A 27,854-nucleotide genomic window follows, 5' to 3' on the forward strand; every position below is an offset into this window, starting at 1 on the left:
AAGAAACTCTTTAACTACCTCAATACCAGCATGTTTTCTCATTTCTGAAAATTGCGGCAAGTTCTATCAGTTTTAATAAATAGTATAAAATGAATTTAGGCATAGTGCTATGTTACCAAGTAAATGTCAGTCAACTATTACAGCATGAAAAACTGAAAAATGGCCTGGTAATGATGGGGTTTATACAGGCTGGTGCCAAGGTGGTTTATTCTGACCCCACCATACATTTCTTTCTTTCTTGGCTTCCCTACTGGTCCATTAGCCCCCAAGGAGCATGTCATTGTCAGTCAGATGGGCAGAATACTTAATCCCTGCACCACGTCACAAAGGTGGGTGCCTGAGTGCCCAAACAAGCACCTGCAGAGTCATGTTGGAGGACAAAATGTAAAACACATGCTCCCTCAAACCTGGGCATTCTGCTTCGCTGTTGGCAGCTGCGTGGAGTGATAAGATTCTGTACTGCAAGCGGGTCAACCATTAAAGTAAATATGCTGCTCTACCCTGTATAGGGAAACTGCAGGTTCATTTTAAACTATGTTCTAAAGGTCTAAAGCCCAACTCTGGGAAACTACCCCAAGGGTCAAGTGTTCAAGTGTTCATTAACTCTAGGGGATAAGGAATAGGATACTAGACTCGCCTTGCTCCAGCAGGTTCTAATGCTCTCCCCCTCTCCAGGTTGTGGCCAGTCCCTAATTGCTTTTTGGCCCTGCACTGTACTTGATGAAGTCATTATGTCAGAAGTCAGACAAAGCATCTTAAAGAAGAGGCTTTAGGGGACTAGTCACACAGATAGAAAGAGGGAAAGGTAAGCACTACACCTTATTTACTTTCCCCAGGAGTTAATGAATTCATAAGTTAATTAAGTGGACAGGCTGGCCATTATTCAGCACATTGCAAAGGCCATTTCAAAACTGGATCTACAAAATTTGGAGCTGAATAGCACTGCCCCATTGTTTTTCTTCTTTTTTTTTTTTTTTATAATTAAATGCTTTTTTTAATCTCAGGCTATACAGATTCATGCAAATGATAGTCTTCAAATTTTCAACAAAAAAAGCTTTATAATTACTGTGTGGCGCACACATGATCGGGAATTTCTATGGACACACAATTAAATTCTGTTAATAATTCACTTAAGAATCAAAGGAAGCTGCAAGGTTATATATCCAAATCCTTTCTAAACAAAGTAACTGTGTATTCAAAGTAAACAGGTAAAGCTGCATAAGCTCACGTAACATGCAGATAAAGAAAGTTATGGCTTTGTTGATTTGCTCTACATTGTCATAGAGCAGGCCTTTCACCTTATTTGCCATGTCACCAAGGAAGCTGCCAGCCTAGTTTTCACGCAATGAACCCTGTTAGCTTCTATGTTAGGTCAGCTTTATGAAGTCACAAGATTCTCACATAGTTCAACATCCATAACTCATAAGAGAAGCATGCAAGCAGCATAGCCTACCCGCTCATTGCTTCAGTTTTTCATCCAGTTATTGTTGTAGTGCACTAGTTCAACAAAACCCCTTTGGTCAGTAACCTGATGATCTGAGAACTTATTCTTTCTATGAAGAAGAGAAATTTCCAAACAAATCCATCACATGTCCCTTGCCATTAGTCACATACAGAAAACCTTATATAAAAAAATGACAGTAATTACAGGAGATTGCAGGACTCTAGCTGCAATGGATTTCATAAAACTCCCATTAAAGAGGATGCAAAGTCTTCCTCTTTAATTGTACCTACAGGTAAGCCTATAGTAAGGCCTACCTGTAGGTACTGTAAATATCTCCTAAACTTGCACCGTTTAGGAGATATTTACTATATACGCTGCCGCCGCCGATCATTGGTGCATGCACACTAAAGAAATGGTCCGCTTGTGCCGTTTCTTCAGGACCCGCGCTGTGACTGGCGGCACCTGTGCGCATGTGCGGGAGTGACGCCATCATGTTTCCGGCCAATCACAGCACCAGAGCCCGCAAACTGGAAAGTAACTCCGGAAAAGATGTCGGCCTTGGGAGCGGAGTGCGGGCGGTACTGCAGGGCATTGTTCTAAGTTAAGTATTTCATAATGAACTAGTATGTGATGCATTTGTCTTGCATGTTATTCTTTTTTTTTTTTTTCGGGGGTTTACAACCTCTTAAAGTAAATTGGTGAAATTGCTGACTTCAGTACAGCCATTGAATTTGCTGAATAAGATTTGAAGTCCACTAAATTATTTTACTTGCTGCATAGAATTGCTATTTTGAAACCCTGTCAAGTCTCTAAATAAGGTAAACCGACAGTCCCCTCTTTGGTGGACTACGTCTCCTACCTCCCTTCTCTTCCACAGTTGCAGCCTATTTTAGAATTTTCGGCATTCGCCTCTTAGGAGATGTCTGTCTCTGCTACCATTCACTTTGATCCCTATATCACTACTGAGTCCTGTAGTGATGGAGAATGGAGGATGAAACCAAGGCATGCAGCAGGGGGCACATACATCCAACAATCCTGTAAGTATTCAATGCCAAAGACACAGAAGGAGGTTGCAGCGCTGGACCAGAGGGAAGGTTAGAGCTACAAACCACAGAAAAGATGAGTATAATCCTTCTTCTTTGCAGATAAGTGTTGGTTTATTTTATTTAGAGACCTGACAAGTCTCTTAAAAATATAAGTTTAAAGTTCTGAAAAATACTAAGAATTAGTATAGTGTTTGCTCCTAAGAAATGTGGTTGCTTTTGTAAAAGAGGTCAGTACACAATATTTAGTAACAGAAGCGCTCTTCTTCATTAACCCAATATAATTTCAGATTAATTAGCACAGTGGAGAACTGGGAATTCTCTAATTTCACAATTAAAGGGAAAACGCTATCATAATAATAGGTATTATGTGAGAACTATTCCTCTCATTCTATTTTCACGTACCTAAATGATCTAACCATTTATTGCAAATTTATATAATCAAAATGGCTTCCTTGAAGTGTATAGAAGAATCATGGAAGCTCTGCCATCAAGAGTGTATCTCTGGGTTAGCATCTTTAACACATATGGGCTAAAAACTAGTCCCTTTCAAATAAAAGTATATCAAATAATAATGAAAAAAAAGGGATTAAAGGGTCTTTCACACAAATGTACTCTTTAATTTGTTAGTGAAATTTGACTGGAGTTAATGATTAGCCACATCTAATGGGTTAAGCTTCCTGGAACGGATCCCCCCTCCTCCTTTTCCGGTTCCTTGGTCTAATTGTTCCTAAATGCATCCGACTTTACACCTGCAAAGGAACTGCAGCTTACTACTAATTTGTCTTGGTAAAGTTATACTATTATACAATGTTATCAGTGACCACCAGCCTTGGTGGCATGAACAAGTACCCCGTGAGAGGATATCATTAGGATTAAAACAAATATGTTAAAATTTGGAAACATTGTTTTCCTGCTTTTATTTTTCAGAATGTACACCGCTAACACAAGCTGGACAAGAAAAAGGACCACAGGAATATTTTTGAAATAGTGCTGGCTACTTCCCTACAGTCCTTAAACTGGGTGTATTTGAATCTCACTTCTCCATTTCACTCTGTTAACCACAACTTCATTTTTTCACACAAGTTTATATAAATATTCTGATGAATGCATTTAGTGCTTATAGAAGATCCCATCCCATTTTTGCAACCTTTTGTCTGATAAACTTACTCCAGCTATGAGTCAGTTCTGTTGTCAGTCCTTTCAGCTCAAAAGAAACTTAACTTGGGGAAAATACAGAGGTTGCTTTAGATACACTGTATATGAAAACGCTAGTGGTTTGACTGCCATTCTGACCTTCTCCATAAAATTTATAAGGAAAGTTGTAAACACCTTTTAGAAAAGTGTCAGGCCTCTGCACAGCAAATGTCTGAGTCTGGGTCAAATTCATGTACCTGGCAACTTCACACCCTGCAAAGGGTAGGTGCATGCCCTTCGAGACACTGTTCAGGACCAAAGACTAATAACGGCAAGCACACCAAAATAGGCAGATCTCAACTTTTCACTGAGATCTTAGTAGAAAAACATAGCTTTGACAAATTTGGTCAAATGTGTTTCTGAAACATTTGACCGTCAAATTTCGGAAACACATGAGTCCACTTTCTCAAAGTAACAGGGAGGTGATATTAGGTCCAAAAGCTACCTGTAAAGAAAAAAGTTAGATTTTATACTTACTTCACCCCCATCTTCCATTTGTGGCCCCCAGGTGAGGGTAATGTCACACTGCTCTACCAAGATACTGGGGAAAAGAGATGAGCCTATATCTCCTTAGAAAGATGCTCTTAGGATGTCTTCTCATGAGATTTCACCCACTCTACATCCCTCAGGAAAGGATGGTTTCATAGTTTCACAGTTAGTAAGGTTGAATAAAGACACCAGTCTATCCAATTCAACCTGAGTGAGCGTCTACAATTGTCCCTATCCCTGTACATTTCACACTCACATTGGTCCCTACCCTCAAGGAGCCCACAATCCTAGGTCCCCATTCATATACTAGGGCCAATTTTGGACAGAAGCCAATTAACCTACCTGCATGTCTTTGGATTGTGGGAGGAAACCCACTCAGGCACAGGGAGAACATGCAAACTCCAGGCAGGTAGTGTTGTGGTTGGGATTTGAACCAGCAACCCTTCTTACTGCTAGGCAAGAGTGCTAATCACTACACCACTGTGCCACCATGGTGATGTCATGCTTAGTGATGCAGAAAGATGTCAATAAGGCAACAATAAAATCTAACATTGGTACACTGTAAACGTTTGTATAAATATACTCGTTGTAAATATAATCTTACCAGACAATTTATATAAATGAGGGGGCCAGGACAGTATATGTGAACCTAATGAATAATTTCCCTCTATTATACATCCAATTAGTTCGCCAAAAAATTACATTCAACTAAGGGTCTTGGTTCAACTTCTCTTTGAAAAGTGCAGTAAATTCCTTCCACTTACTTTAACAGCCTCCCAAGTACAAAGAAAAGGTATATTAGAAGGGCACACGTGTATGTGCAGAGCTGTGCCACTAACCCTGTTATTAGCATCTTTGCAGCACTCAGGGCAAGGTATGACAGGTTAATACTGTAAAAATATGCAGGTATGCATTCATGTTTTTTTTTCCACAGTGATAGTTGTCAGAGTTCGAGAAAGGAGAAGTCAAGGAAAACAGAAAATACCAACTGATTGTGAAGTGAAATGATCTCATAGTGAGCAAGTGAAGCCACGCCAAAGTAAAGGCACACACACATATGAACACACAGTGGTACAGTGGTAGGCGTGTAAGAAATCATACGCTCACTTGTGCAGACACTCTCAAGGTGTATTATTATGTACTTAGGAAAGAAAAGCATAGCTTGTTGATGCCAGAGGCTACTAGAACTCAGAGACACTAATTAATAAGCAAAGCAGTTATTAATAAGATTAAAGGCTGCCATGTGTTTAGGATCTCCACCTGTTCCTCTAGGATAAAACATCAATGAATGACTCCTCTACAGCTACTTATTACAGTAATGCATATATATTGTGATCATACCCTGTCCTTTCAAAAGTAATATTATGAAAGAATATCTAAGGGCAAAACATTTTATATAGCTTTAGTAGAAGTAAGGCATGGTTAAACCCAAGCCATTATTTGCTGTCTGTATTTTGTTGGAGAGATTTCTCTTTGCTTCCTGTTCTGGCAACTCAAGTACATTTCTATACAGTAAGGGGAATCTCCTTTTAGTCACTTGTTAACGGGAGATGTCAACATTGGAAAATTTCCCCTTAGCGTATGATCTAGTGACAACTGTAAGATTTTGGATTTCCCATCTCAAAGTTCACAAGGGAAGAGGGGACAAATCTCCCCATAGGGGACACAGGCCACAAAAATACCCTACATTTTTTTTTTGCTTCTTACTCTAGTTCTAGCTTTAGAAATACTTTAAAGTAGACCTTCCATGAAAATGGAAGGTCCACTCTATTGGAAGTCCCACACCTCAAAGTCATATCACCTACAAAGGTGTTTCAACAATAAAGCTTGCAAAAAAAAAGAAAAAAAAATAGCTTATCACTGACTCTGCTTCCGATGCTTCCAGGAAGTGAGGGTGGAGCCACTGTGCCTCACCGTTACCTCCTGGAAAAGATGGGTGCTCATAATCCTACAAGAATGTGAATATGCAATGGGCCCCAACTCTGGGCAAGTTTAATTTTAAAACATTTGTAGTGTCTCACAGCCTTTTTATACCTTCCTCACCGTTCTGAAAATCCACCTGACTGGACATATGAGGAAAACCCTTCTCTTGGTCTCCATGGATAGTAGGGCAATAGCTGTTTTTCTGGATAATTGTTGAGGTCAGCCAGGCTGCTATAACAGACACCAGTCCAGTTTTTGTGTCTATGCTCCCTCGGATGATCATGGCATCATAAACATCATGTGCTTTGTGAATGGCAAAGCACACAGAGAAGGCGGAGACACAACGCAGGAAACTGTGTGCGTTATAGCAGTCTGGCTGATGTCAGTGATTGACCAGAAGTAAAGCTTCCATGGTACTATCCTGGCAGGTGGAAAAGAGGGTTTTAACAACTTTTTGTCTAGAATGATTTTTATAACAGAATGATATAAAGTGCTGTGAAGCATTAAAATGAAATAGATCTTGACTGTAGTTAGGATTTAATCATAGACATGGTACACTTACTAAAAATGCTAAGTATTAACAGAAGAAAATCCATTCATCAAGACACCTGATCATATACTATTATAAACAACTAAATCACCTATTAGCATATTTATTGTTATTTTGATCCAGACAGTGATTTAATAATCTGGCTATAGACCAGGCCTTTGAACCTTTGTCCATTGGCATTCTGAATAGCAGATGAAGCATCCAGCTACCAATGGCTACCAGCCGTCACATACAATCGAGCTAAATTCCCAAGCAACTATTGCATCCTTCAGCACCCATTGTGTGTTTGGAATGCACAGGCCTGTTTCCAGTGAGCTGCCAGGCCTTCAGTGAATAGGATACTTTTCCTAAAAGGCTGCTGATTTGATTATTGTATTCATGTGCGTAACCAGCCCATTTATTTATCTCACAAACAACTCCTTTCTTCATTTCAATCTTTGTATTTATTAACAGCGCAAACCTAAGCGTTCAGCATGGAATGTCATCTCCAGGGCTGAAGTAGAAAATAATGGGCCAACCACAAATAAAAAGTACTTCTTTATTCATCGCCGTCTATTAATTCGCCCTCTTGCCAGGGGTATGTGCAGATGTATTTGTTATCTCGTGGCAGGAATCAGGTAGTTCATTTTTTTCTCTCACAATTTTTTTAGCTTCATAAATAAAAGTGTACCTCCAGACAGCAGAATTCCCTATTTTTCCACCCATTTCCTGGACACACAATGACACACCTAAGAATTAGACAGAGGAGAAAGTTTTGCCTTTTAGGTATATTTTTGTAACAGCTTGTAAAACATGAATCATTACCAGAGACTTTACTTTTATAGGGAAAATTTGTCTATTGTGGAGTAGCAACTATCTTTACAATATTGATGTAGGAGAGCAGACCATGGCTTTTAGGAAGGATGCAAGTTTTATTTCATTGGATGACCACCTAAAAAATTATTGCAGTAAATACATTTATTTACATACAACTAACATACTGTAAACTCCAATCACTTGGAGTTGGAGTCAGGAAGAGCTAAATTGCGGCCTCTATCCCTGTTGGTGATATTTTCCTTTACGGCTAAATCGCGGCCTCTATCCCTGTTGGTGATATTTTCCTTTACCACCCTTCCCTATGACAGTTGCCACCTGAACATATCTTTTTTTTATTTTTTTATATTTGTCACCTCAACAGGAGGTAAAGGGAAATCCCCTGCAGTTATAAGGTTGTCAGTGGTTTCAACTAACCTTTGTTTTTTTCCCCCTTACTTCATGTGTTACCTTTGGGACAGGAAGTGAGAGAAACTCTCTCCAAAAAGGACGCAAACAATATAAACCTGAAAGAAGTTCAGATTCTTTCCCACTCTTTGGAAAACTGAAAAACGTGATTAGAGTTGAACTTTTATTACTTTAAAAACCTTGTTCTTATGTTCAGTTTGTAGACATTTATGTTCTTTGGTGAAGCAGTCATGTAAGAAACAGGGGTGGCAGGGTTGAAGGTTACAACTGGGCCCTTGCTCCTGTGATCCCATATGGCCAACCAAGCTAAATCCAAACTTCTTCTGCAGCTCTATCATCTTGAACAAGTATGTGGGTAAATTCTTTCCCCTTTAAGGGGGTCATACTGTGCAAAGTGGGTGGGGCTCTGGAAATTTGGGGACAATAGGTGCAGAAAAGGTGTATGGAATGTTGGGGGTTTAGATATAGTAGGTAACTGGCGGGCATGTAAGGGGCAATGGGAGTTTACAGTTTGTGTCTTCCAGCTCCCCAAACAGTATTCAATTAGGTAAATATAGGACAGAAATGGTTATGCTACTTTTTGACAGGACATTAAATGAGCTTGCAGATAATCTTTATCTGTATAGGTACTTCAAGTAGTTAAACCCTGAAATTAAAACTGCCCTTTACATTAAGCTCCACACAAATTGTGTAAGCTAGGGAGTGCATATAGTATGGGCCACTGGTGTTGTGTGGGTGGCACAAGAACAGTACTGTGCTTAAAATTCAAAGCATGTTACTGTATGTGCGCCAGTTTGGCACAGCACCAGATCTCAAAAAGACATAAACCACCACTATACATGTAGAATAAGGAATGATCCCGAATACTACACATCTCACAAAACCCTGGGCGAATGAAGAGAGCAGCCTCAGCCCAAACTGCGTCCAGACCATGCCCCTGAATGCATTTCACCCTGCTCATGGGGCTTAATCATGGAGGTTGATGGTTTGGCACAGCACCAGAGCTCAAAATGACATAAACCACTGCTGTACTGTGTGTCAGCCAAACATCACCAGCAGCCCCTAATGCACCGACCAGACACAGTACTAGAGCACTGAAAAGCAGTGATCCCTACTGTGCAAGGCACAAGATGGCGGAACTGCAGACGTTAGGATGTCACCAGGAGACACCCTTTAGTGAGAAACTCAACAGAGGAAACTTTCATGGGCTGGTAATGCTGTAAAGGCTGCACAAAACTGGAAATGAGAAAAAATGTGTTTTAAGGTATGCAGCTACATTTGTTTTTTTTCTAGGAGGGTTTAATATCAATTTAAGGAAGAAAACCTAAGCAGTACAGAGATCTACAGAGTAAGAACTTTGCCACCAGGATCAATTTATATTGTTCCCATAGAAAAACTGGTATTAGGCAAAACCTACAGAATTGTGTCTGAACACAAGCTTTTCAGCATCCAGAAATCCAAGCCCACTGATTCAATGAACCAAGGCAGGACTAATTGCTACACCAATGTATATGTGTATTATATTTCAATACGTGTATTGGCAAAAGCACAAATGGTGATTAAAATCTGATAATAACTTGATGACAGATTTGATAAAAAAAAAAAAAAAAGGTGATTAGTTTAGTCTTAAGGAGGTTTTTTAAACCATGTATTCTATAAACAAAAAAGGAGGCCCCCTTCTTATACCTACTGTCATGGAATCTAGTCATTGTCAGTAATCTTAGAAGAATTAAATTGTTTGCTTAAAATGTTCCACCCAACATCAGATCCTCCAACCACATGCATTAAATGTGTTTAGTAGCAGCTATGCCAGAGGGCGAAAGCTACGTAATCATTTTCATTGGAACTTAGTTTGCCCAAAGCATTTTCTTTAACTTTCCAAAGCACTATCTACCAATTTAGCAGACATTTAATAACCATAGGAATCAGGAATGTGAGGCATAAGCATATCCAAGTCTACAAAGCACACTGTTATTTTCCCCCTTCTGTACAAAGTAAAATACACTCTGTCTTGTGTTGCCTGGGTAATCAGCGTCCATCTAATGGTATTCTTGTGAATCTTTTCAACAATAGTTCCCATGTTCTTACTGGCACAGGAGCTCGGAATACGGTCCTGTATGTTATTGCTGCTAAAACTTCAAAAGTATTTTTCTTAACCTTTAAAAGAAGTAGGGTTAATGGCTAGTGTTCTAGCAATAAAAAGCAAGATACGGTATTAGTAATTAGGCAGGGGAACAACCAGGCATTTTGAGGGAAATTCCAGACTATAAGTGAAACCAATGAGAGTGCTTCTATTGCACTTCACTAATTCTGGCAATCCACTGCTGCCCAAATCCAGCTCGGGTCACACTGCCACGACTTGAGATCTAACTTGTGAGACCCCAAGTCACATGGCATGTGAAATCCCATTTTAGGCAATGAGACCTGTCTTAATTAGCACTACTGAAGTTGTTACGACTTTAGAAAAGGTTCAAGGCTGATTTATGCCCATAGACTTTAATGGAAGTTGCCTCCAAGTTGGACCCTCATTTTATTTGATGTGATTTGGATCTGACATTACAGGAAGATTACACAGGCATTCCTTGAAGTTGCTTCAAAGTCGTGCCAAAGTTGTGCCGAAGTCGCATCAAAGTCACGCCAAAAGTAACCTGGCAAAATAGCACTGAAAGTGGCGCGACTTTCAGGTCATGGCAGTGTGAACTGAGCCTAAAAGATTACAGTGAACGAATATCCTAAACTGCCAACGCAGGTGATTGATCGTTGTGAAAAAATTTCTTTTGGTATCAATATTTTTTTTTACATCAGTCTTTCTATATGTCCTGTCATATGCAACCTGTAGTGGGTGTGTTTGGGAATTCCTTTTCTGCATAATAAACTAGAGTTTTCAGATTACTCACAAAAGGGATTGAGTTGAATTGGTGAACTACAACAGTGTTTCTCAACTTTTTTTTCCAGTCAAGGCTACCTTTTATCTTTAACCAAAAAACACATAGGCACTGACCAGTATCCCAGCATTTCTCTTTTCCCTCGATTTCTCTCCATCATTCAGCTAATGTGAACCCAGTACTGATGGGGAGGGGCAAACAAAGATGTCCTCAGACACCTGATGTCCTCCTTTTAAACCTATGACATCATTGGTTATTATAATGTCAGCCACTGACCTACATAGTGACCAAGGCCGTAATGCTGCACAACAAAAACTTGTGGCTTTCTGTAATAAAATAGACAGGCTTGGTCCTCCTGCCGGCTTGTTTTGTTGACAACTTCTTTTTTTGGCAATTTTTTTGACCCAATTCTTAGTCATCCTGCCCAAGGTACCCCTAAAAAATCTAAAAGGGACCCTGGTTGAAAAAAAACTGCACTACAATAATGCTTTATTTCGTCTGGAGGCTTAATTTCCAATAATGTTTACCTTCATAAAGAGGTCCATTCTGTAGAAACCTTCTTAACTATTCCAGTAAGTCATGTCAAGTCATGTTTTCACTTTTGCAATCAGCATTAGTGACATTCTAGCAGGTCAATCTTTGCCTCTTTAGTGACTGCAACAATTTATAATTTACATACCAAACCAAACTGCTTCTTTTAGGCTACCCCAGACTTGAGATGATCATTGCTCAATATGGCTGATAACAACTGAATAGGGTATGATAGTATGTCTAGGGACACATTGTGGCCATTGCAGATACTATGTGGCAGAAAAGGGGAATGATTGTCTGTGGATACATTAGCATTGCAGACACCCTGTGGCTGAAATAAACAATGACTGTATTTTATGGATACATTAGAGAATGACCACAGGGGGAGATAATGATGGCACCAGGAGTGCCTCCACAGTGTCTAAATGGCAGTCTCATTATCTGACTACCATGTCTATAGCTAGTCCTAGGAGTCATGATTACTGTATCTTTTTAAAAGACCAATAAACCTTAAACGGAAGTGGCAAAACCTAAATACAACCGGCGATAAATTGCTAACATTGTAAAGCAGCCTATAAAGAAATTAAAGCAGCTAAGGCCAACCATAAACAGAGCAAACTTCTTTCCTGCAACCATGGGTTGATTCCCCCATCAACCCAGACAGTGCTGACCGGGAACCCCCCCCCCTGCCAAACCACTGTGTTCTCCCTGGGGGGGGGGGTTTAGGCATATATTAGCCACTAGCGATAATCTCATGCAAAATCCGACAGGCTGGTTGTACCCAAATTGATTGATCGGTCAGCTTGGTACATTCAGCATGCCCATACATGGTTTGAATCTCGGCTGAACCGGCTGAGATTCGAGCTATCGATGGATGGCCTAAGGAAACAAAATATATTTACTTAATAGCCTATTAAACTTTTTTTTTTAATAAACTTCAAATCAAATAGCAACTTTTGATACAACATGTACATTTTATATTCTTGCTCTTCTACATTTGTGTTGTTATATTAAATATACAGATTTATATATTGGCCACTAGAGGCACTATAGATTAGCTACTGCAATGACTGAATAAGATATCAGCTTCCAAGGGAGCGCATTTTTTCAGTAAGATGGCCAACTCATAGACTTGTCTTGTGGAAAGGTTCTGTAAGGCACAGTCACTGTGAAGGACTGCAAAGGAAAAAGTAAAGTATCCAATGAACAAATACAGTGTTTATTACAGAATGACCCTTTTAATGCAGCCATTTTTTTTCAGGCAAATCTGAATGGAAGCTCAATGTTAGTTTAGGGGCAGGCAGATACAAACAGACATGCATCTGTTTACATCCAATTAACTCAGATTCACTCATTAACTCATGTCCATTCACATCAGCCTCTTCATAGACCTAACATGGCTCCGTTAAACTCCAATTTTTACTCCTTCACAAGAATTTGGAAGAAACTGAATGTACAAAAGTGACATCCATTCCATTTTGCTCTGACTCTGTGAACAGATCCCCTACTGATCAGATGCTACCCTTGTGAAAGGGGCCTTATACTAAAATGTCGGAACAAATGTGACAATTTATTTATTTACAGTTGGAGATATTGTAGTTTTCCAGACACAAGGTCATTTTAGCTAAAAGTAAATGTGAATGTATAAAGAACAGCAACAAGTTGAAGGCATACAACAATCTCGATTTATTGCACTCGAGAAATATAATGAATTGTGTGCCTAGATGGTGATAAGTAGATCAATGGCCATCCCACCAAATAATTAAAGTGTTACTACACCCAGGAGCCTGTATTCACTATATCTGGTCTCCCACAGTACACAGAACATGGAAATGCAATCGTTTTAGTAAATATAAACTGCTAAATCATTTTTCTCATCAGCAGTTAGAGCAGTCTTATGACATCTATCAGTGTCTGGCTAAAGCTTGTAGGAGGAGTTTTCATTCTACTCTGACTGTCTTATGAGGCTGCAGGACCCCTGACTCCCTGTCTGGACAGTGCTGATCACATGCACTCTCCCCAAAAAAACAACAACTCTCTAGCAATACACATCAAACTGAGCATGTGCAGCTTGTCCCCAAGGCTCTGTTCTATCCGGAGATAGTTTGGGGACTGTGAAATAAGGGGAAGATCGGAGAAGACAAGATCAAACAGCCTTTTTACACAATGCAGGGGATTAACCCCTTAGGTTCCACAATGAGTATAAAAAGCATGCTTTACTGCATATACAGACTGATTTTTACTGTTGTGGGTTTAGTAACACTTTAAGCCCTATATTGATCTTAGCCAGATATGCAGAAGGGGAGTCTATTAGTCTAGCCATATGTGTTTAACTTAGTCAAAACCATTATCTGTCCAAGGCAATCTGGTCTGATTTTAAGCAGTGTTACGTAACAATTCCCATGCACTAGTGGTACTCTAAGTAAAGGGGGCTTAGGCATTCCAGAACTGACATATGCTCATAACAAGGGTACATTGAAATTACAAGCTACTATTTTTACATAAATTACACCCTTCAGTATATCAAAGTAAAATGACAGCCTCACACAATGAGACCTAGGTGTGTACAAAATGATAACCTTCAGTTAATATACAGCTGTCATTTCAATGTATACGGCTCCAAGCATAAATCGAATGCAAATGTCCTCCACTTACCAGAAGAGTATATGACAATAATAAAGAAGAAAACGCTATTCCAAAATATTTTTGGAATGCAATTTGCGGGCACAAAATGAGTTGTGTGATTCTGTGGGAAAGTGCCAGCTTGAATCAACGTATTAACCTGCTTATGAAGGATTTTCATCTCTTGGTAGTCTTTCTACAAAATACATGCAATGGGTAGGTTTAACAATGGAAGAATCAGCCTGATCACGACTGCCTTTAGGTCTTGTGAATAAACCCTCAATAAAGTAGTGCATTGTTGTGCTCAGTCTTGTTCAAACTGCCTTTTCTTCCAGCAGAGATAACAGGAGTAGAGCCAAGGACAAAGAGCCTCTTCGGTACAGTAGAAGCAATGTCATGTAGATGAGACTGGAGGATGTATACAGGCTGGAACAAGAACTCCGCACCTCTTCAGCTTGCTGCTACTTGTCAATGCTGACCTTTCACAGTCCCGAGGTCTGTGTTCACCACGGGCAATTCACATACATATAGTATACTCTCCTCTTATAGCCCAAAATAGCCAAGATGACAGTGGAAGAATTTGGAGTCAGATGGGCTAGTTTATTGTTATTATTATATGGGATTTATATAGCATCAACAGTTTGCACAGCGCTTTAAAACATTAAAGGGTTGGTTTACCTTTATAATAAATTTTGCAAAGCAGTCAAGCAGCCTTGGTGGTTTACAAATCATGGAGCAGTGTAGGGTAATTGAACTTTATTTAAATGACATATCTGTATTCCAAATACGGCTTCCATAATGTTTGGACCAAAAAAGTAACATTTTGATGTAAATAGGTCAGTATGGATGGTACATCGAATTCTCCCCAGGATCACAGGAACAAGAGAGGAGCTGCTGCCTTGCTTGTCCACAGATCCACACAGTGTACTACTCTCACTTATCCTCAAATCCGTACCTATAAAGTGAGCTCTTCTTTGTCCACAAATCTACACATGCACAATGCGCTCTTCCTTGTCCACAAATCTACACATGCTCAATGCGCTCTTTCATGTCCACAAATCTACACATGCTCAATGCGCTCTTCCTTGTCCACAAATCTACACATGCACAATGCGCTCTTTTTTGTCCACAAATCTACACATGCACAATGCGCTCTTCCTTGTCCACAAATCTACACATGCTCAATGCGCTCTTCCTTGTCCACAAATCTACACATGCACAGTGCGCTCTTCCTTGTCCACAAATCTACACATGCACAATGCACTTTTCCTTGTCCACAAATCTACACATGCACAATGCGCTCTTCTTTGTCCACACATTTACACATGCTTAAAGTGGTTGTAAAGGGATTTTTTTTTTAAATAACAAACATGTTATACTTACCTCCACTGTGCAGCTCGTTTTGCACGGAGTGGCCCCGAACCTGGTCTTCTGGGGTCCCCCCGGTGACTGTCTTGGCTTCCCCCTGCAGGTACTTCTCACATTAATGCGAGCTCCCTCGCATGGTGAGAAGTACTTGCAGGTGCACTCCCGTGATACATCCGGCGGCTATAGCTGCTCACTGTTTCACTCGCCCCTGCCCTCGGGCACGCCGTGTCATTGGATTTGATTGACAGCAGCGCGAGCCAATGGCTGCACTGCTTTCAATCCATCCACTCTAGCCAATCAGCGGCCAGGCTGAGCGGCGAAGAGGATGTCGGAGGCGAGCACGGGACTTTCGAGGGGTCAGGTAAGTAAGTAAGTAAGTAAGTAAAATGCATTAGGGTGAAAACATGTTTACCATTACAACCCCTTTAAGTGATCTCTTCTGTATCCACAAATCTACACATGCTTTGTGCGCTCTTCCTTGTCCACAAATCTACACATGCTCAGTGCTCTCTTCCTTGTCCACAAATCTACACATGCTCTGTGCGTGCTTCCTTATCCACAAATCTACACATGCACAGTGCTCTCTTCCTTGTCCACAAATCTACACATGCTCTGTGCGCGCTTCCTTATCCACAAATCTACACATGCTCAGTGCTCTCTTCCTTGTCCACAAATCTACACATGCTCTGTGTGTGCTTCCTTATCCACAAATCTACACATGCTCAGTGCTCTCTTCCTTGTCCACAAATCTACACATCCTCAGTGCTCTCTTCCTTGTCCACAAATCTACACATGCTCAGTGTGATCTTCTTTGTCCACAAATCCACACATATTCAGTGCGCTCTAACGCATCCATAAATCTGCACATGCTCAGCGCACGCTCCCTATTCCACAAACCTGGAAATGTGCAGTACGCTTTCCCTCAACAAAAAATCTATACCTGCACTGTGTTCTCTCCCTCATCCACAAATCTGCACATGTACAGCGCTCTCCCTTGTCCACAAATCTACACTTACTCAGTGTGCTTGTCACAGCAGGGGGAGAGTGGGAGAGCGCACTAGGCATGTGTGGATTTGTGGACAAGCAATACAGCAGCTTCACGCTTGTTCCTCTGATGATGGGGGGGGCGTGCTTAGCATATAATCTATACTAGCTCATATGCAAGATGGCGCTGACCGCTTAGAAAGCTACTTTTTGCTTTGCGGAAGCCACGGTTCGTCTACAGATATGTCACTTATCTATGCTCACTAATCAGGTTCAACAGAATTTAAAAAAGATAAGCTACAATACTGAGAAGTATAACCATTACGCTCAATATTCTCCCATTTATCCAATGCAGAATCATCATATACATTGTATCATGAGCACTCAGTCATTATGGGATTGTTTCATATTGTAGTGCAAAGAGCAACAAGATTGTACAAGGTGCAACAGCTCATAGTAGACATTAGAATTCTCTAGGTTGGAGTACTTTCTCCCTTGCTATTTTAGTAGATCAATTATTCTTTATAGGTATTGTTTTAGAAGTTTTTGTTTTAAGGAACAACATAAAAAGAACAAACACAACTCCCATCCATACAAATCTGAATTACACTTTACTCTGCTGACATCCAAAGATAGTGATCCAGGAGTAACGACCATGTAATATTTACAAACAATGTGCCATATACCAAACAATGCAAGATATGTAAAAATCGCCCCAGGATTGTCAATTTTTTCTTTACCTTTTTGAACAAAACTGTTATGGTTTCAAAACGTTTAATACTTTTTCATTACTAACAGATATATAGGTAAAGAAAAAGGATCTTCAGGATGTAGGAAAATGACAACTTAGCAGCTACAAATATTGTAGCTGATGACTTTTACTAAAAGGACACTTAGCTGTCCAAGGATCCAGCACTATTCTCACCCAGGCAGGTTCTTGACCAATCTTCGGATCCCCAGCATGTTTACTAAGAGAAGTCCCTTGTGGCCTCACAGCCGGCTTCCCACTGTGCAAATAGTGTGAATGGTCCCGCAGCCTTCTGGTACCAGTGATGCCTCCCAGAAGACTGCGGGCAATAAGGAAGTGTGGTCCAAGTGGGAGTAGGTACCTGTCAAAATCAGGTACCCACTCCATCCCAAAAAAAATAACTGTAGTCAAAAGTGATAGAGGAGGGGGAAGAGAAGGAGGAAAACCCAAACTCGTCCTTTTGAGTAAAATTCTATTTTACGCTGGCCATACACTTTTAGACTTTTCTTCAATAGTTTCGTACAAAAAAATCATTCGCTAGAATATTCTTTCTTGCCATCACTGAGCAAATTAATTTTGCCTAAAGCCCTTCAAATTTTGTCCAGACGTTCTATTTGAACGGCATCCCAGACATATTAAACGGGCTTCATGACAATATGTACGATTTTTCCCAAACGAAAACCACATTCAGAGGATTTTTAAGAAAAAAAAAATATATAATAATTCCATTCTGCTTCTTGGAATTTTTCTGGCACTGCGGTCCAAAGCGAACATCGATTTGACCCCAATCATTAGGAACTTAAAAGGAAACGTCCTGAAAATGAAAAACTTTTGAACAAAATTCTACTGGCGTATGACCAGCTAGCTTATTAGTGGGATCTTCCAATACACATTTCTGGCAGATTGAGGGATAAGTCCTAGGTTGGCCATACATTGTGCTACAAAACTGAACGACTGATGTCTGATTTGACAAAATGATCGGATTGGACATCGATCGACCAGGACAAAAAAAAAAGACAAGGATGAGCAACTAATGCCAGAAAAATTGACAATTTGGTTTTAGCGGAAAAAAAAAAAGATTGGACGGGGTTGATTGATGACCTTTTTTTTGTGATTCACCACGTCCAATCACTCGGGAGCATATTAGAAGATCTGTGTTTCCGTCCAGTTGATTTGATCGATTTATGTACACGATAAATCATAATTCAGGATACACGTGTATGAAACATTGATTGAATTATATGCGATTGATCGGTTTATAGCACTGTATATGGCCACTATTAGCTGTAATGGCTTAGTAGAAAAAAAAACCTGCCGGATTCCCCCTCCTTGATTGCTGGGAATTGGATGGGACTCCCCCCAGTGAGTGTCAGCAGCTCACACGCCTTCACACTGAGGGGTTAACCTTTGCCATAGGGCCTCATTACAAAGTCAGACTGCAATCCTACTTTGGGAACATTCCAGCCTCCTATTATGAAGAAGAAGCATGGAGCCAGCCTCCATCAGGATTACTAGAAAGTCTGCCAACACAATCTATTCCCTACCAAGCACTAGAAATCAGCCTGATCCAGCGCAGCAAAGCTTTACAGACACATTTGCCATCCTGTCATTCCAGATCCCAGCACTGCTGTCACACAGAAGCTCATTCTAACCCTTGAAAAGTGTCAGGCAATAGTAGAAGGCAGGGAAAAGTTGCTCTCACCTTGTACTTCATGGTTGCACACTCTCCGGTGGTTGCTGTTAGGAAGCCTGCATTGGATCAGTGTTCATAGGAAGGGAGCAGAGAAATCACAAGCCACTACTACAAGCTGGTCTGCTAAGTGAGAGCTCTGTTTGGGTTGCACCCTGCAGAGTGTGAGTACATTTGCATACTGTCTCCTGATAGGCTGGGAGGGGCAGGGCTTAGTGGCAGGGGGGTGTGGCGTCCCCCTCTATGTGTACACAGTATTTGGAGTTGTGATGAACTCTTGCAGGAATGATCTGATACTTCTATATCAGGGCATAGCTGTATTTAACACAAGGGAAGGCAGCTCACATAGCTATGCACTGACAATAGCTTCCTGGAAGGCTGCACATTGTTTTATATGGCACTTTATTTTATAAGGTATTATTATTATTTCATCATGTGGGTGAGCAGAGGAAGCAGTAGTGGCTTGGTTGCAGGGGATCATTTCCCCCTGGATCAGTAATAATGATATAGGTTGGGCTGGTGGTTGTGATTGGCGATGCTTCCCCATTCAGACCCCAATTAGGGAAGCTGTTATATATGTATCCTCTCCTTGTTCACACTTGTGAGTACAGCGATTGGCAACAACTTCCTTTGTGGCCATGAGATGGTAAGCGGAGTGCCACCCTGAAAAACAAAACTATATTAAAATGTTGCAAAAAATCGAAATGTTGCCAGAAATGCCTGTTGCTAGGCAGATCGTCCTAATCTGCCTCTTCCTACTCCGTGGTGATCTTCAGTCTTGTCTCCTCCTCACGTTGCCTTCTGGGGTAATGGGGCGCTGTGTGTTCTGGGAACCATGTGTCCCAGAACATAGAGCGCCCCATTTATGCGCAGTAGGAAACGGGCAGTGAAGCCGCAAGGCTCCACTGCCCATTTCCCTTAGATAGAATGGCGGGGCGCTGGGACCCGAGAGCCGAGGGATGAGTCGCCCTCGGGCGTCCGACATCGCAGGTGCCCTGGACAGATTAAAAGTCAGCAGCTACAGTGTTTGTAGCTGCTGACTTTTACGTTTTTTTTCTCAGCTGGCCCTCCCCTTTAACCACTTGCTTACTGGGCACTTAAACCCCCCTCAGTCCCAGACCAATTTTCAGCTTTCAGCGCTGATGCACTTTGAATGACAATTGCGCGGTCATACAACACCGTACCCAAATGAAATTTTTATCATTTTTTTTCCCACAAATAGAGCTTTCTTTTGGTGGTATTTAGTTACAGCTCGGAGTTTTATTTTTTGCTAAACAAACAAAAAAAGATGCAAAAAAAAAAAATCATGTTTTAATAGTTTGTTATAAAATTTTGCAAACGGGTCATTTTTCTCCTTCATTGAAGTGCGCTGATTAGGCGGCACTGATGGCTGCATTGGTGGGCACTGATGGGCTGCATTGGTGGGCACTGATGGGCTGCATTGGTGGGCACTGATAGGCTGCACTGGTGGGCACTGATAGGCATAGTTAAGGCGGCACTAATAGGCACAGATAAGGCGGCACCGATGGGCACAGATAAGGCGGCACTGATGGGCAAAGATGGGCACAGATAAGATGGCATGGATGGGTGGCACGGATAAGTGGCACGGATGGGTGGCACGGAGTGGCACTGATAGGTACCACTGATAGATGGGACTGATGGGCACTGATAGGTGGCACTGATAGGTGGCTCTGATAGGTGGCACTGCTGGGCACTGATGGGCGGCACTGCTGGGCACTGATGGGCGGCACTGCTGGGCACTGATGGGCGGCACTGGGGTGCAGCACCTTTGAGGCACATTGTGGGCACATTGTGGGCACTGTGGGTGGCACTGTTGGTGGCACTGCTGGATGGCACTGTGGGTGGCACTGTGGGTGGCACTGTGGGCACTATGGGCACTGCTGGGTGGCACTGCTGGGGGGCACTTACTTTTATTCAGGATGGCACTGCGGTGGGCAGGTGGGCACTGGCAGGGGGCAGGTGGTCAGCTGTATTGCTGGCCGTGATCGGGACTGATGTCCCGATCACGGCCGCCGGTGATCGGCTTTTTTTTTCTCTCCTCGCGCTGTCAGCGCGAGGAGGAATAATAGCCGATTACCGGCTCCGTTCTATCACATGATCAGCTGTCATTGGCTGACAGCTGATCACGTGATAAGGGGTCGGGATCGACCCCTTGCACGGATCGGTGATCAGGCGAGTCTCACGGACTCGCCGATCACAGAGCAGGCCGCTCGTACCCGGGACGACGTCAATAGACGTAGTCCCGGAAAAGTAGATCCGCGCTAATGCCGTCATTTGGCAATAGCGCGGATCCCAAGTGGTTAAAGAGGAGCCCCAGCTCCCCCCCCAAAAAAAAACTAAAAATTAGCAGCTATAAATAATGTAGCTTAATTGGGGGCCTGCTCAATAGGCCCCCCTAATCCATTTGCCTGGCCTCTAATATCCATGCAGGGTGCTGGATGTATGGATTATTAGAATGTAAGCTCTTCTGAGCAGGATGTAGATAATTTAGACAACTCTGGACGACCGCACTCCAAAACAAACTCAATGCCTTTTATTCGTGGAACAGGAACACATCAAATGAATCACAGCGAAAGCAACAACAGCTAACGCGTTTCACACTACCAAGTGTGCTTATTTATAGCTGGACCCGCTTAATCCTCTTGTATTGTATTATAACTGTATTGTCTCCCTTTTATATTGTAAAGAACTGCGTAAACTTTTGGAGCTATATACATCATGTATAATAATAATAATATATATATATTTTTTTGAAGCACGTGATTAGAACCAGGGGCTCTAATTAACATTAAAAAGGATGGGCTATGCACCCCGAGCCCACCTGCTTGTGTGACATTAGCAAATTTTTATCCGCTAATGTCTTCCTGCATCTCCTCCTGGCCAATCAGGAAGCAGTCCTGAGACCCGATTGGCCAGGAGTCGAACGGAGCTTGGCCATGACTCAGCATGGGTGCTCCAGCGGGGATCAGCGACTAATTAGCAGCGCACAGCAACAGTGCCAGTAGAGACGAGCCAGCCCGCACTGTGTGCCCAAAGGGTCTGCTTATCGTTGCTCGGCGAACTCTGCACAGCCCAAATGGCTCTCAGGGGGCATGGTGGCCTTGGGAGGAGAGGCCGAACAGGACATGGCGCACACTTCCTCATCACAGTAGGGGCCGGCGAGTAAAAAACAAATGCCTGACGCTGGGGACTCAGAGGCTGACTTTGCTCTGGAGCCACAACAAACACTTGCTGACTTCTCCGCCGCTAACCAATCTACACGAGTGGGGGGCAAGTTTGTTTACCGCCCCCTCCAAACAAATGGAGCACCAGTTGCCAATGCTGTAGCTGCTGACTTTTAATATTAGGACACTTACCTGTCCAGGGATCCTGTGATGTCAGCACCCCAGCCAATTTTTAAATCGACTCTCGGCTGGTGCCATTCCTTCTAAGGGAAACCTTGCAGCTTCACAGCCAGTTCCCTACTGCGCATGCGCGAAGCATGCTGCGCTTTGTGAATGGCCCAGCGGCCGGGGAGGGAGGAGGGGGGCCGAACTTCTGGGGGACCTCTCGGAAGTGGGGACATGTACCTGTCAAAAACAGGTATCCGCTCTTCCCCGAAAGGTACTAAATGTGACAGCAGAGGGGGAAGGAAGCAAACAAGCGGAGCTTCCCTTTTTGGGTGGAGCAAAGCTTAAATTTGGTTCTAAAGGCTGAAAGCTTTTTAGAATGCATGAAAGTAAAAAAAAAAAAAAACCTTCTCTGTACAGAAGCCCCTCCCCAATATTTACCTGAGTTCCCTCTTGATCTGGCAATGTGCACAAGAGCATCGGCTCTCCGAGGACTCCCCTCCTCATTGGCTAAGACACTCAATTACAACCAGTAAGCCAATGATGAGAGAAAGAGGGGGTGGGGCCGTGCCGTGGCTCCATGTCTGAATGGATACACAGAGCTGTGGCTCCGGAGTGTGCCTGCTTGGGTGCCACCATTGCAAGCTGCATACTACGGGGGCACTCCACAGGAGGGAGGAGCTAAGAGCGCCAGCGTGAGGACCCGAGGAGAGGAGGATCGGGGCTACTCTGTGCAAAATCACTACACAGAGTAGGTGAGTACGACATGTTTCTTATTTAGTTCTTTTTTTTGCCTTTAATATCATTTTAAGACCCCCCATCAGAAAATAAAACAAAACATATTGCTTTTGAATCGGTCATACGATAATCCGATCGTTAGTACACAGTTTGCGCAAGCCGATCATGACAGTTCCTCTGAAAAGATCGGAAGAGACAAACATGAAAAATGTTTGAGCACGATACCAGATCGTGCGTTTTTTTTTTAAATTAGTACAATATTACTCCAAAATAATTTGGAAGAGCAGGACCACACGTGCCCAGAAAGGAAAGAATAAATTACAATATAATATAACACATGACATCACTTCCGAAGTTGTATACTGTCGTACGAGAATTTTTGTAAGTTTCGTAACCTCTTAATTTTCCATATGAGACTAGCGTGCAAAAAGTTAAAAAAAACGGACAATCATTCATGCGGTATTCTCATGGCCTCCGTCTGAACCTGGAAGATAGCTGTCATTGCTGGGCCAATGAGATATGGGCAAGAGCTTCCCTGTCTACAGCTGTACGTATACAAAGGGGTGGGGATGCTTGTGACAACAATGACCTTATTTGGTCATGTGCCCATATTGGGTCAATAATGTCACACACATTCCCACACCATCAACTGTGGAGCAAGAAATCTGCTTCCCTGACCCAACAATGGCAGCTAGATTCCAGGTTCGGACAAACTTGGGTTTGGCCTGAACCCAAGCTTATCACCAGTGACTAAATGCAAAGAGCTTAGAAGGAAGACTTGCCAGAAGAATACAAAACTTGAACACGGGCTGCTACGCGTGCAGTATTCTGCATTCAGGGCATTTGCCTCTAAGCGCATAGGGCCCTAAACATGAGTACTGCTTGGTACAGCATTCAGTCTCCTCTAGCCACAGAATTTTTTCAGTCGATCATAGCATTTGACAGGTGCCCATAGCAAGGCTGGATGCTGCACCTGTGCTTCAGGGTCTTACTAAAATGATGCAACAATAGCTAGACGCCCCATGTGCAAAACGCCTAGAAGTATAACGAAAGTCAAAACTTTTGTATAAAGTTGAGAGGTGTTAGAACATGTCAGGTTTGTATTGATATCTGTGTCCGTTTCAAGATTCACCCTCTTGATTTGTCCATAGGAAACTGTTCCCACCATGAAAGGTTTGGTTTTGTTTGCCTCCAGGGTAAATGTTCCCAGTCCTTCTCTGTGGGTGTGAGAGGATAAGGTGTTCATGCATGTGCAAAGTATCTGAAGGGAATTTCCAGGCTGTCAAAAGCTTTCCCATTATGTATTTATCTACATTGATACCATCATTCAGGTGGAGCAGAGGGAGTTGTTCAATGGTTGGATTGGTATAAATAGGCAACTGAGATTATAATCTTGATTATTCTTGAAAAATCCAATTTTGCCCTCTTCCATCTTCTGAACCTAAGTTTTGGCCAACGAGTTTGCTCATTACATAAAAGGACCAATAGGGAAGATCAGAACATAGGAAGTGGCAGACGTTTACAAAAACAGTCAAGACTTGGATACAGCTTTAAAGCAGACATAGATGGTTCGAATCTTGGCTGGTTCAGCAGGAACTGGCACAGATCCGAACCAATAGTGGGCAGGCTAAATGTACTCAAGTTAATCGATTGATCAACTTGGGTACAACCAGGCTGGCTTACATGCAATTATCTCTAGTGGCTGTTATTGCTGCTAGCAATAATCACTGTGCTCTTCTGGTGGGGGTGGCTTCCCTTGACCCCCCCCCCCCCCCCCAGGAGAACACAATGGATTCCCCTGTCATTGCCTGTATTAATGGGGCAATGGGAACCCAGTGTTGCAGGAAAGAAATTGATCTCTTCCTTGGTCAGCCTTTGCTGCCTATATTTCTGCATCTAATGATTGACTTGCAGTAAACAAAACTTCTGGTAATTAATATTTTATCATGGGTTCAGTTTGAACCACGTTGGTTTGTGATAGGTTGATTTCAATTGGTTGTAAACCCTTACATATAGTGTACCCAGTGAAGTTACTGGCCAGAAATGTATCAAATACATTGTGCCTGTTTATCCGCAGTCTTCTCTTCTCTACAGCCTTTCAAAATCCAGAATTATAAAGCTTGTCTGAGCTGACAGAAAAAAGGGACGGAGAGCTGAAATTTCACACTGCAGAGCTTAGTACGAAGAACTCTGAGAGCTGATTTGAGGTAAGGGACACCCCCTCTGCCCCTAATTCATCATGTAGCACACAGAAACAGAGCTGAGGCTGTCAATTACGGGCTGTGCCTTCTATGTCACCTTTTTTTCTTGCGGTGTCAGGAAAACTTGTTAGCCCTTGTACACACGGTCGGACATTCCGACAACAAAATCCGTCGGATTTTGTCCGAAACTTCTGTTGCATACACACGGTCTGACAAAGTTGTCGGAAAATCCGATTGTACGTAACGTGATGATGTTAATTCGTTACGACGGGACTACGTTCAGGCTAGTAGCCAACAGCTATGGTCTAGGAATTTTATCTGAGCATTCGTGGCACTTTGTCCGATCGGAATTCTCTACACACAATCGGACAAAGTCTGATCGGATCATGTTGTCGGAAAGTTTTATAGCCCAGCTCTAAAACTTTGTCCGTCGGATATTCCGGCGGAAACAGTCAGATGGAGCCCACACACAGTCGGATTATCCAACAACACGGTCCGATCAGACATTTTCCATCGAAATGTCCGACCGTGTGTACAAGGGCTTAGAAGTGATTCCAGCTGATAGGAGAGAAATGAAGCAGCTTACAGAAATTAAACTTAGTGCTTTTAGGTGAGACAAGTACACACTATAGAATGATATGCTTAGTTTATATTTCATGTATGAGGTTTACAACCATTTGAAGGCAAAGCCGTTCTTTGACTTTAATAAGCAAAGTAACAGGTTTGGTGTAAAGCAAGCATCATACGGTGACCATACATTCTTTCTCTCCATTCCCCACTGCTTTGAAGAATGCCGTATATCTGGGTATGGTGGTGGTGGGGTGTGAAATTCTACTTGGAACCCCATAATGCAGTGCTTGGTTGTGCCCGAGTGGCCTATCAGGCCTAAACACTGGTATATGAGGACAAGAAAGAGCTTGTTGAGCTCTGTTCAAGTTTTATCCTTTAGAAAGTGGAAACTTATCTCGGAACCTTGGGTTCCATGGTGGTGAAGTGAGGCGGTGTGCAGGTCAATGTAAGTACAAGGACTTTACTGTTTCTAATGTGCAGCAAACCTGCATCTACAGGTTTACCTTAGGTTGTGTACAAAAATTCTTGTAGCCAAGCTATTCACCAGTTCTCCCTAAACCCTTGTTTTGAGAACTTCAAAGTCTTGCAGCTGTTGCAATTCTTAAACACCAACGTGTCATCACACAGGAGAAACTATCCTAACATAAGTGCCAGAAATGTGGAATGACGGGCCTTACATTCACAAGGGCTATTCAATAGAATTTTATTTAGAAAGTCATTGAGATATCTAACAAAAGCTTCTTGTTGTGAGAAGGTTTGGGGCTTTATGTATTTAATCTATATCTATATATATATATATATATATATATATATATATATATATATAATGTGAATAAAGAATAAAGACAGTTGTCAAAATGACAACAAAAAGAACAAAATAAGCATAATTGTCGTTTTGACTTGTTTTCTAATTGGATTATTTAGACCATCTTTGTGGTATGAACTATTATAAAAGATGTCCTCATATCAATCATATCAATCATCATACAAAATTTGTAATTCCTATCATTAAGACTGATGTCAGACAGGCAACTATGCGCCAGCGATCCTGCCTCTGGCGAGGATTGGCAGGGTGTTAAGAGGCTGTCTGTCAGTCCCTATGGAATCACTCTCTCTCTGCAGCTGAGGCAGAGCTTCCATTGCTAGTGATTGAGATTAAAGTCTCCATACACAGATCGTAAATTCGTTTGGTTAGCAGGGACTGGGCGAATTTCAATCCCTGTATGAGCAGGCTGATTGTACCCAAGTCAATCCATCGATTGACTTGGGTACAACCAGCCAGTCAGATTATTAACATGCGATTACTGCTGGCGGCTATAGCCTCTAGCAGTAATCCTGTTCTGGTGGGCAGGAAGGCTCCCCATGCCCCCACTGGCAGAACACAATAGTGTTTTCCGGGAGACATTCCCTCATCAACACTGACTGTGTTGATGGGTTAATCAAATGATTTTCTTTCCTTCCACCCACAGTGAAAATCAAAACATCTGTGGGCTTCCTAGGTAGCACTGAGGCCAGCCACAGACCAACATCTTGCTGTTTATGGCTACAGAAGGAGCAACTCCATAGAGACACACTGGAAACCTCTTTAGCAATCCTAGAGCTGGAGATTTGTCTCTAGCAGCAGAATTACCCATCTGCCATCTGCTTAATGGTGGTTAAACACTCTATTATCTGATTGATATGTGATTCAATAAAAAAGATCCTATCCACAAATAATTAAGTAGCCATAACTTCCCTTCTCATCAACTGAGTTGATTGGCCAAGGCAGAAATTTATTGATCATTTTGCATCGACTGGAATCACTGGGATGAATATGATCATTTTATACTTGATTAGATATTGAGATTATATGGTGGTAAAAGGGATGGGATTAATAACATATAACTCATTTATAACTGATTTATAACTTAACTATTGATTGAAATCAGCTTCCCCATATATGTCATATTATTTGAATAGATTTATTGACTATAGATCAAATATTCCTACTGGAAAAGATTGATTGGAAGAGAAATCAGTAATTTATTGAAGAATTTTGGCCACCATAAAGCTACAAAAACATATTAGCAAATTCAGGGCCTTCTATAATATTGATTGGGCCCTGGGCAAAATTTTCTTGCCACCCCCCCTCCTCCATTTCAAGACATACAAAAAAATAGCAGGTAGACTCAAAATCAGTTAACTGCAGCAGAGCAATTGGTTGCCAGGGCCTATCCTTAACGCTCACTGACTGGTTGCTAGAGGCTACAACACATAATTTCTGCTTGCCGATTGGTTTTCTAGAGATTACATCACATCAT

At 42.0% G+C, this 27,854-nt stretch overlaps 1 protein-coding gene across 2 annotated transcripts in view; it reads right to left on the reverse strand.

Moving 5' to 3' along the window:
• The window catches only part of NEDD9 (neural precursor cell expressed, developmentally down-regulated 9), a 186,914-nt gene that overhangs the window by 33,426 nt on the left and 125,634 nt on the right, over nt 1-27,854 (reverse strand). The window contains exon 1 of one of the 2 annotated variants that reach the window (XM_077492192.1): nt 18,708-18,858. The exons of the other annotated variant lie outside the window; for it this stretch is intronic. Coding sequence (XP_077348318.1) covers nt 18,708-18,719 — 12 coding nt within the window. The 5' untranslated portion in view covers nt 18,720-18,858. Of the gene's footprint in view, nt 1-18,707; nt 18,859-27,854 lie in introns of those variants that run through there. 2 annotated transcript variants of the gene reach the window in all.

This window comes from Lithobates pipiens, unplaced genomic scaffold, assembly GCF_037356315.1.
Source record: "Lithobates pipiens isolate NorthernLeopardFrog02 unplaced genomic scaffold, aLitPip1_a1.2 Scaffold_19, whole genome shotgun sequence".
Classification (NCBI taxonomy): domain Eukaryota; kingdom Metazoa; phylum Chordata; class Amphibia; order Anura; family Ranidae; genus Lithobates; species Lithobates pipiens.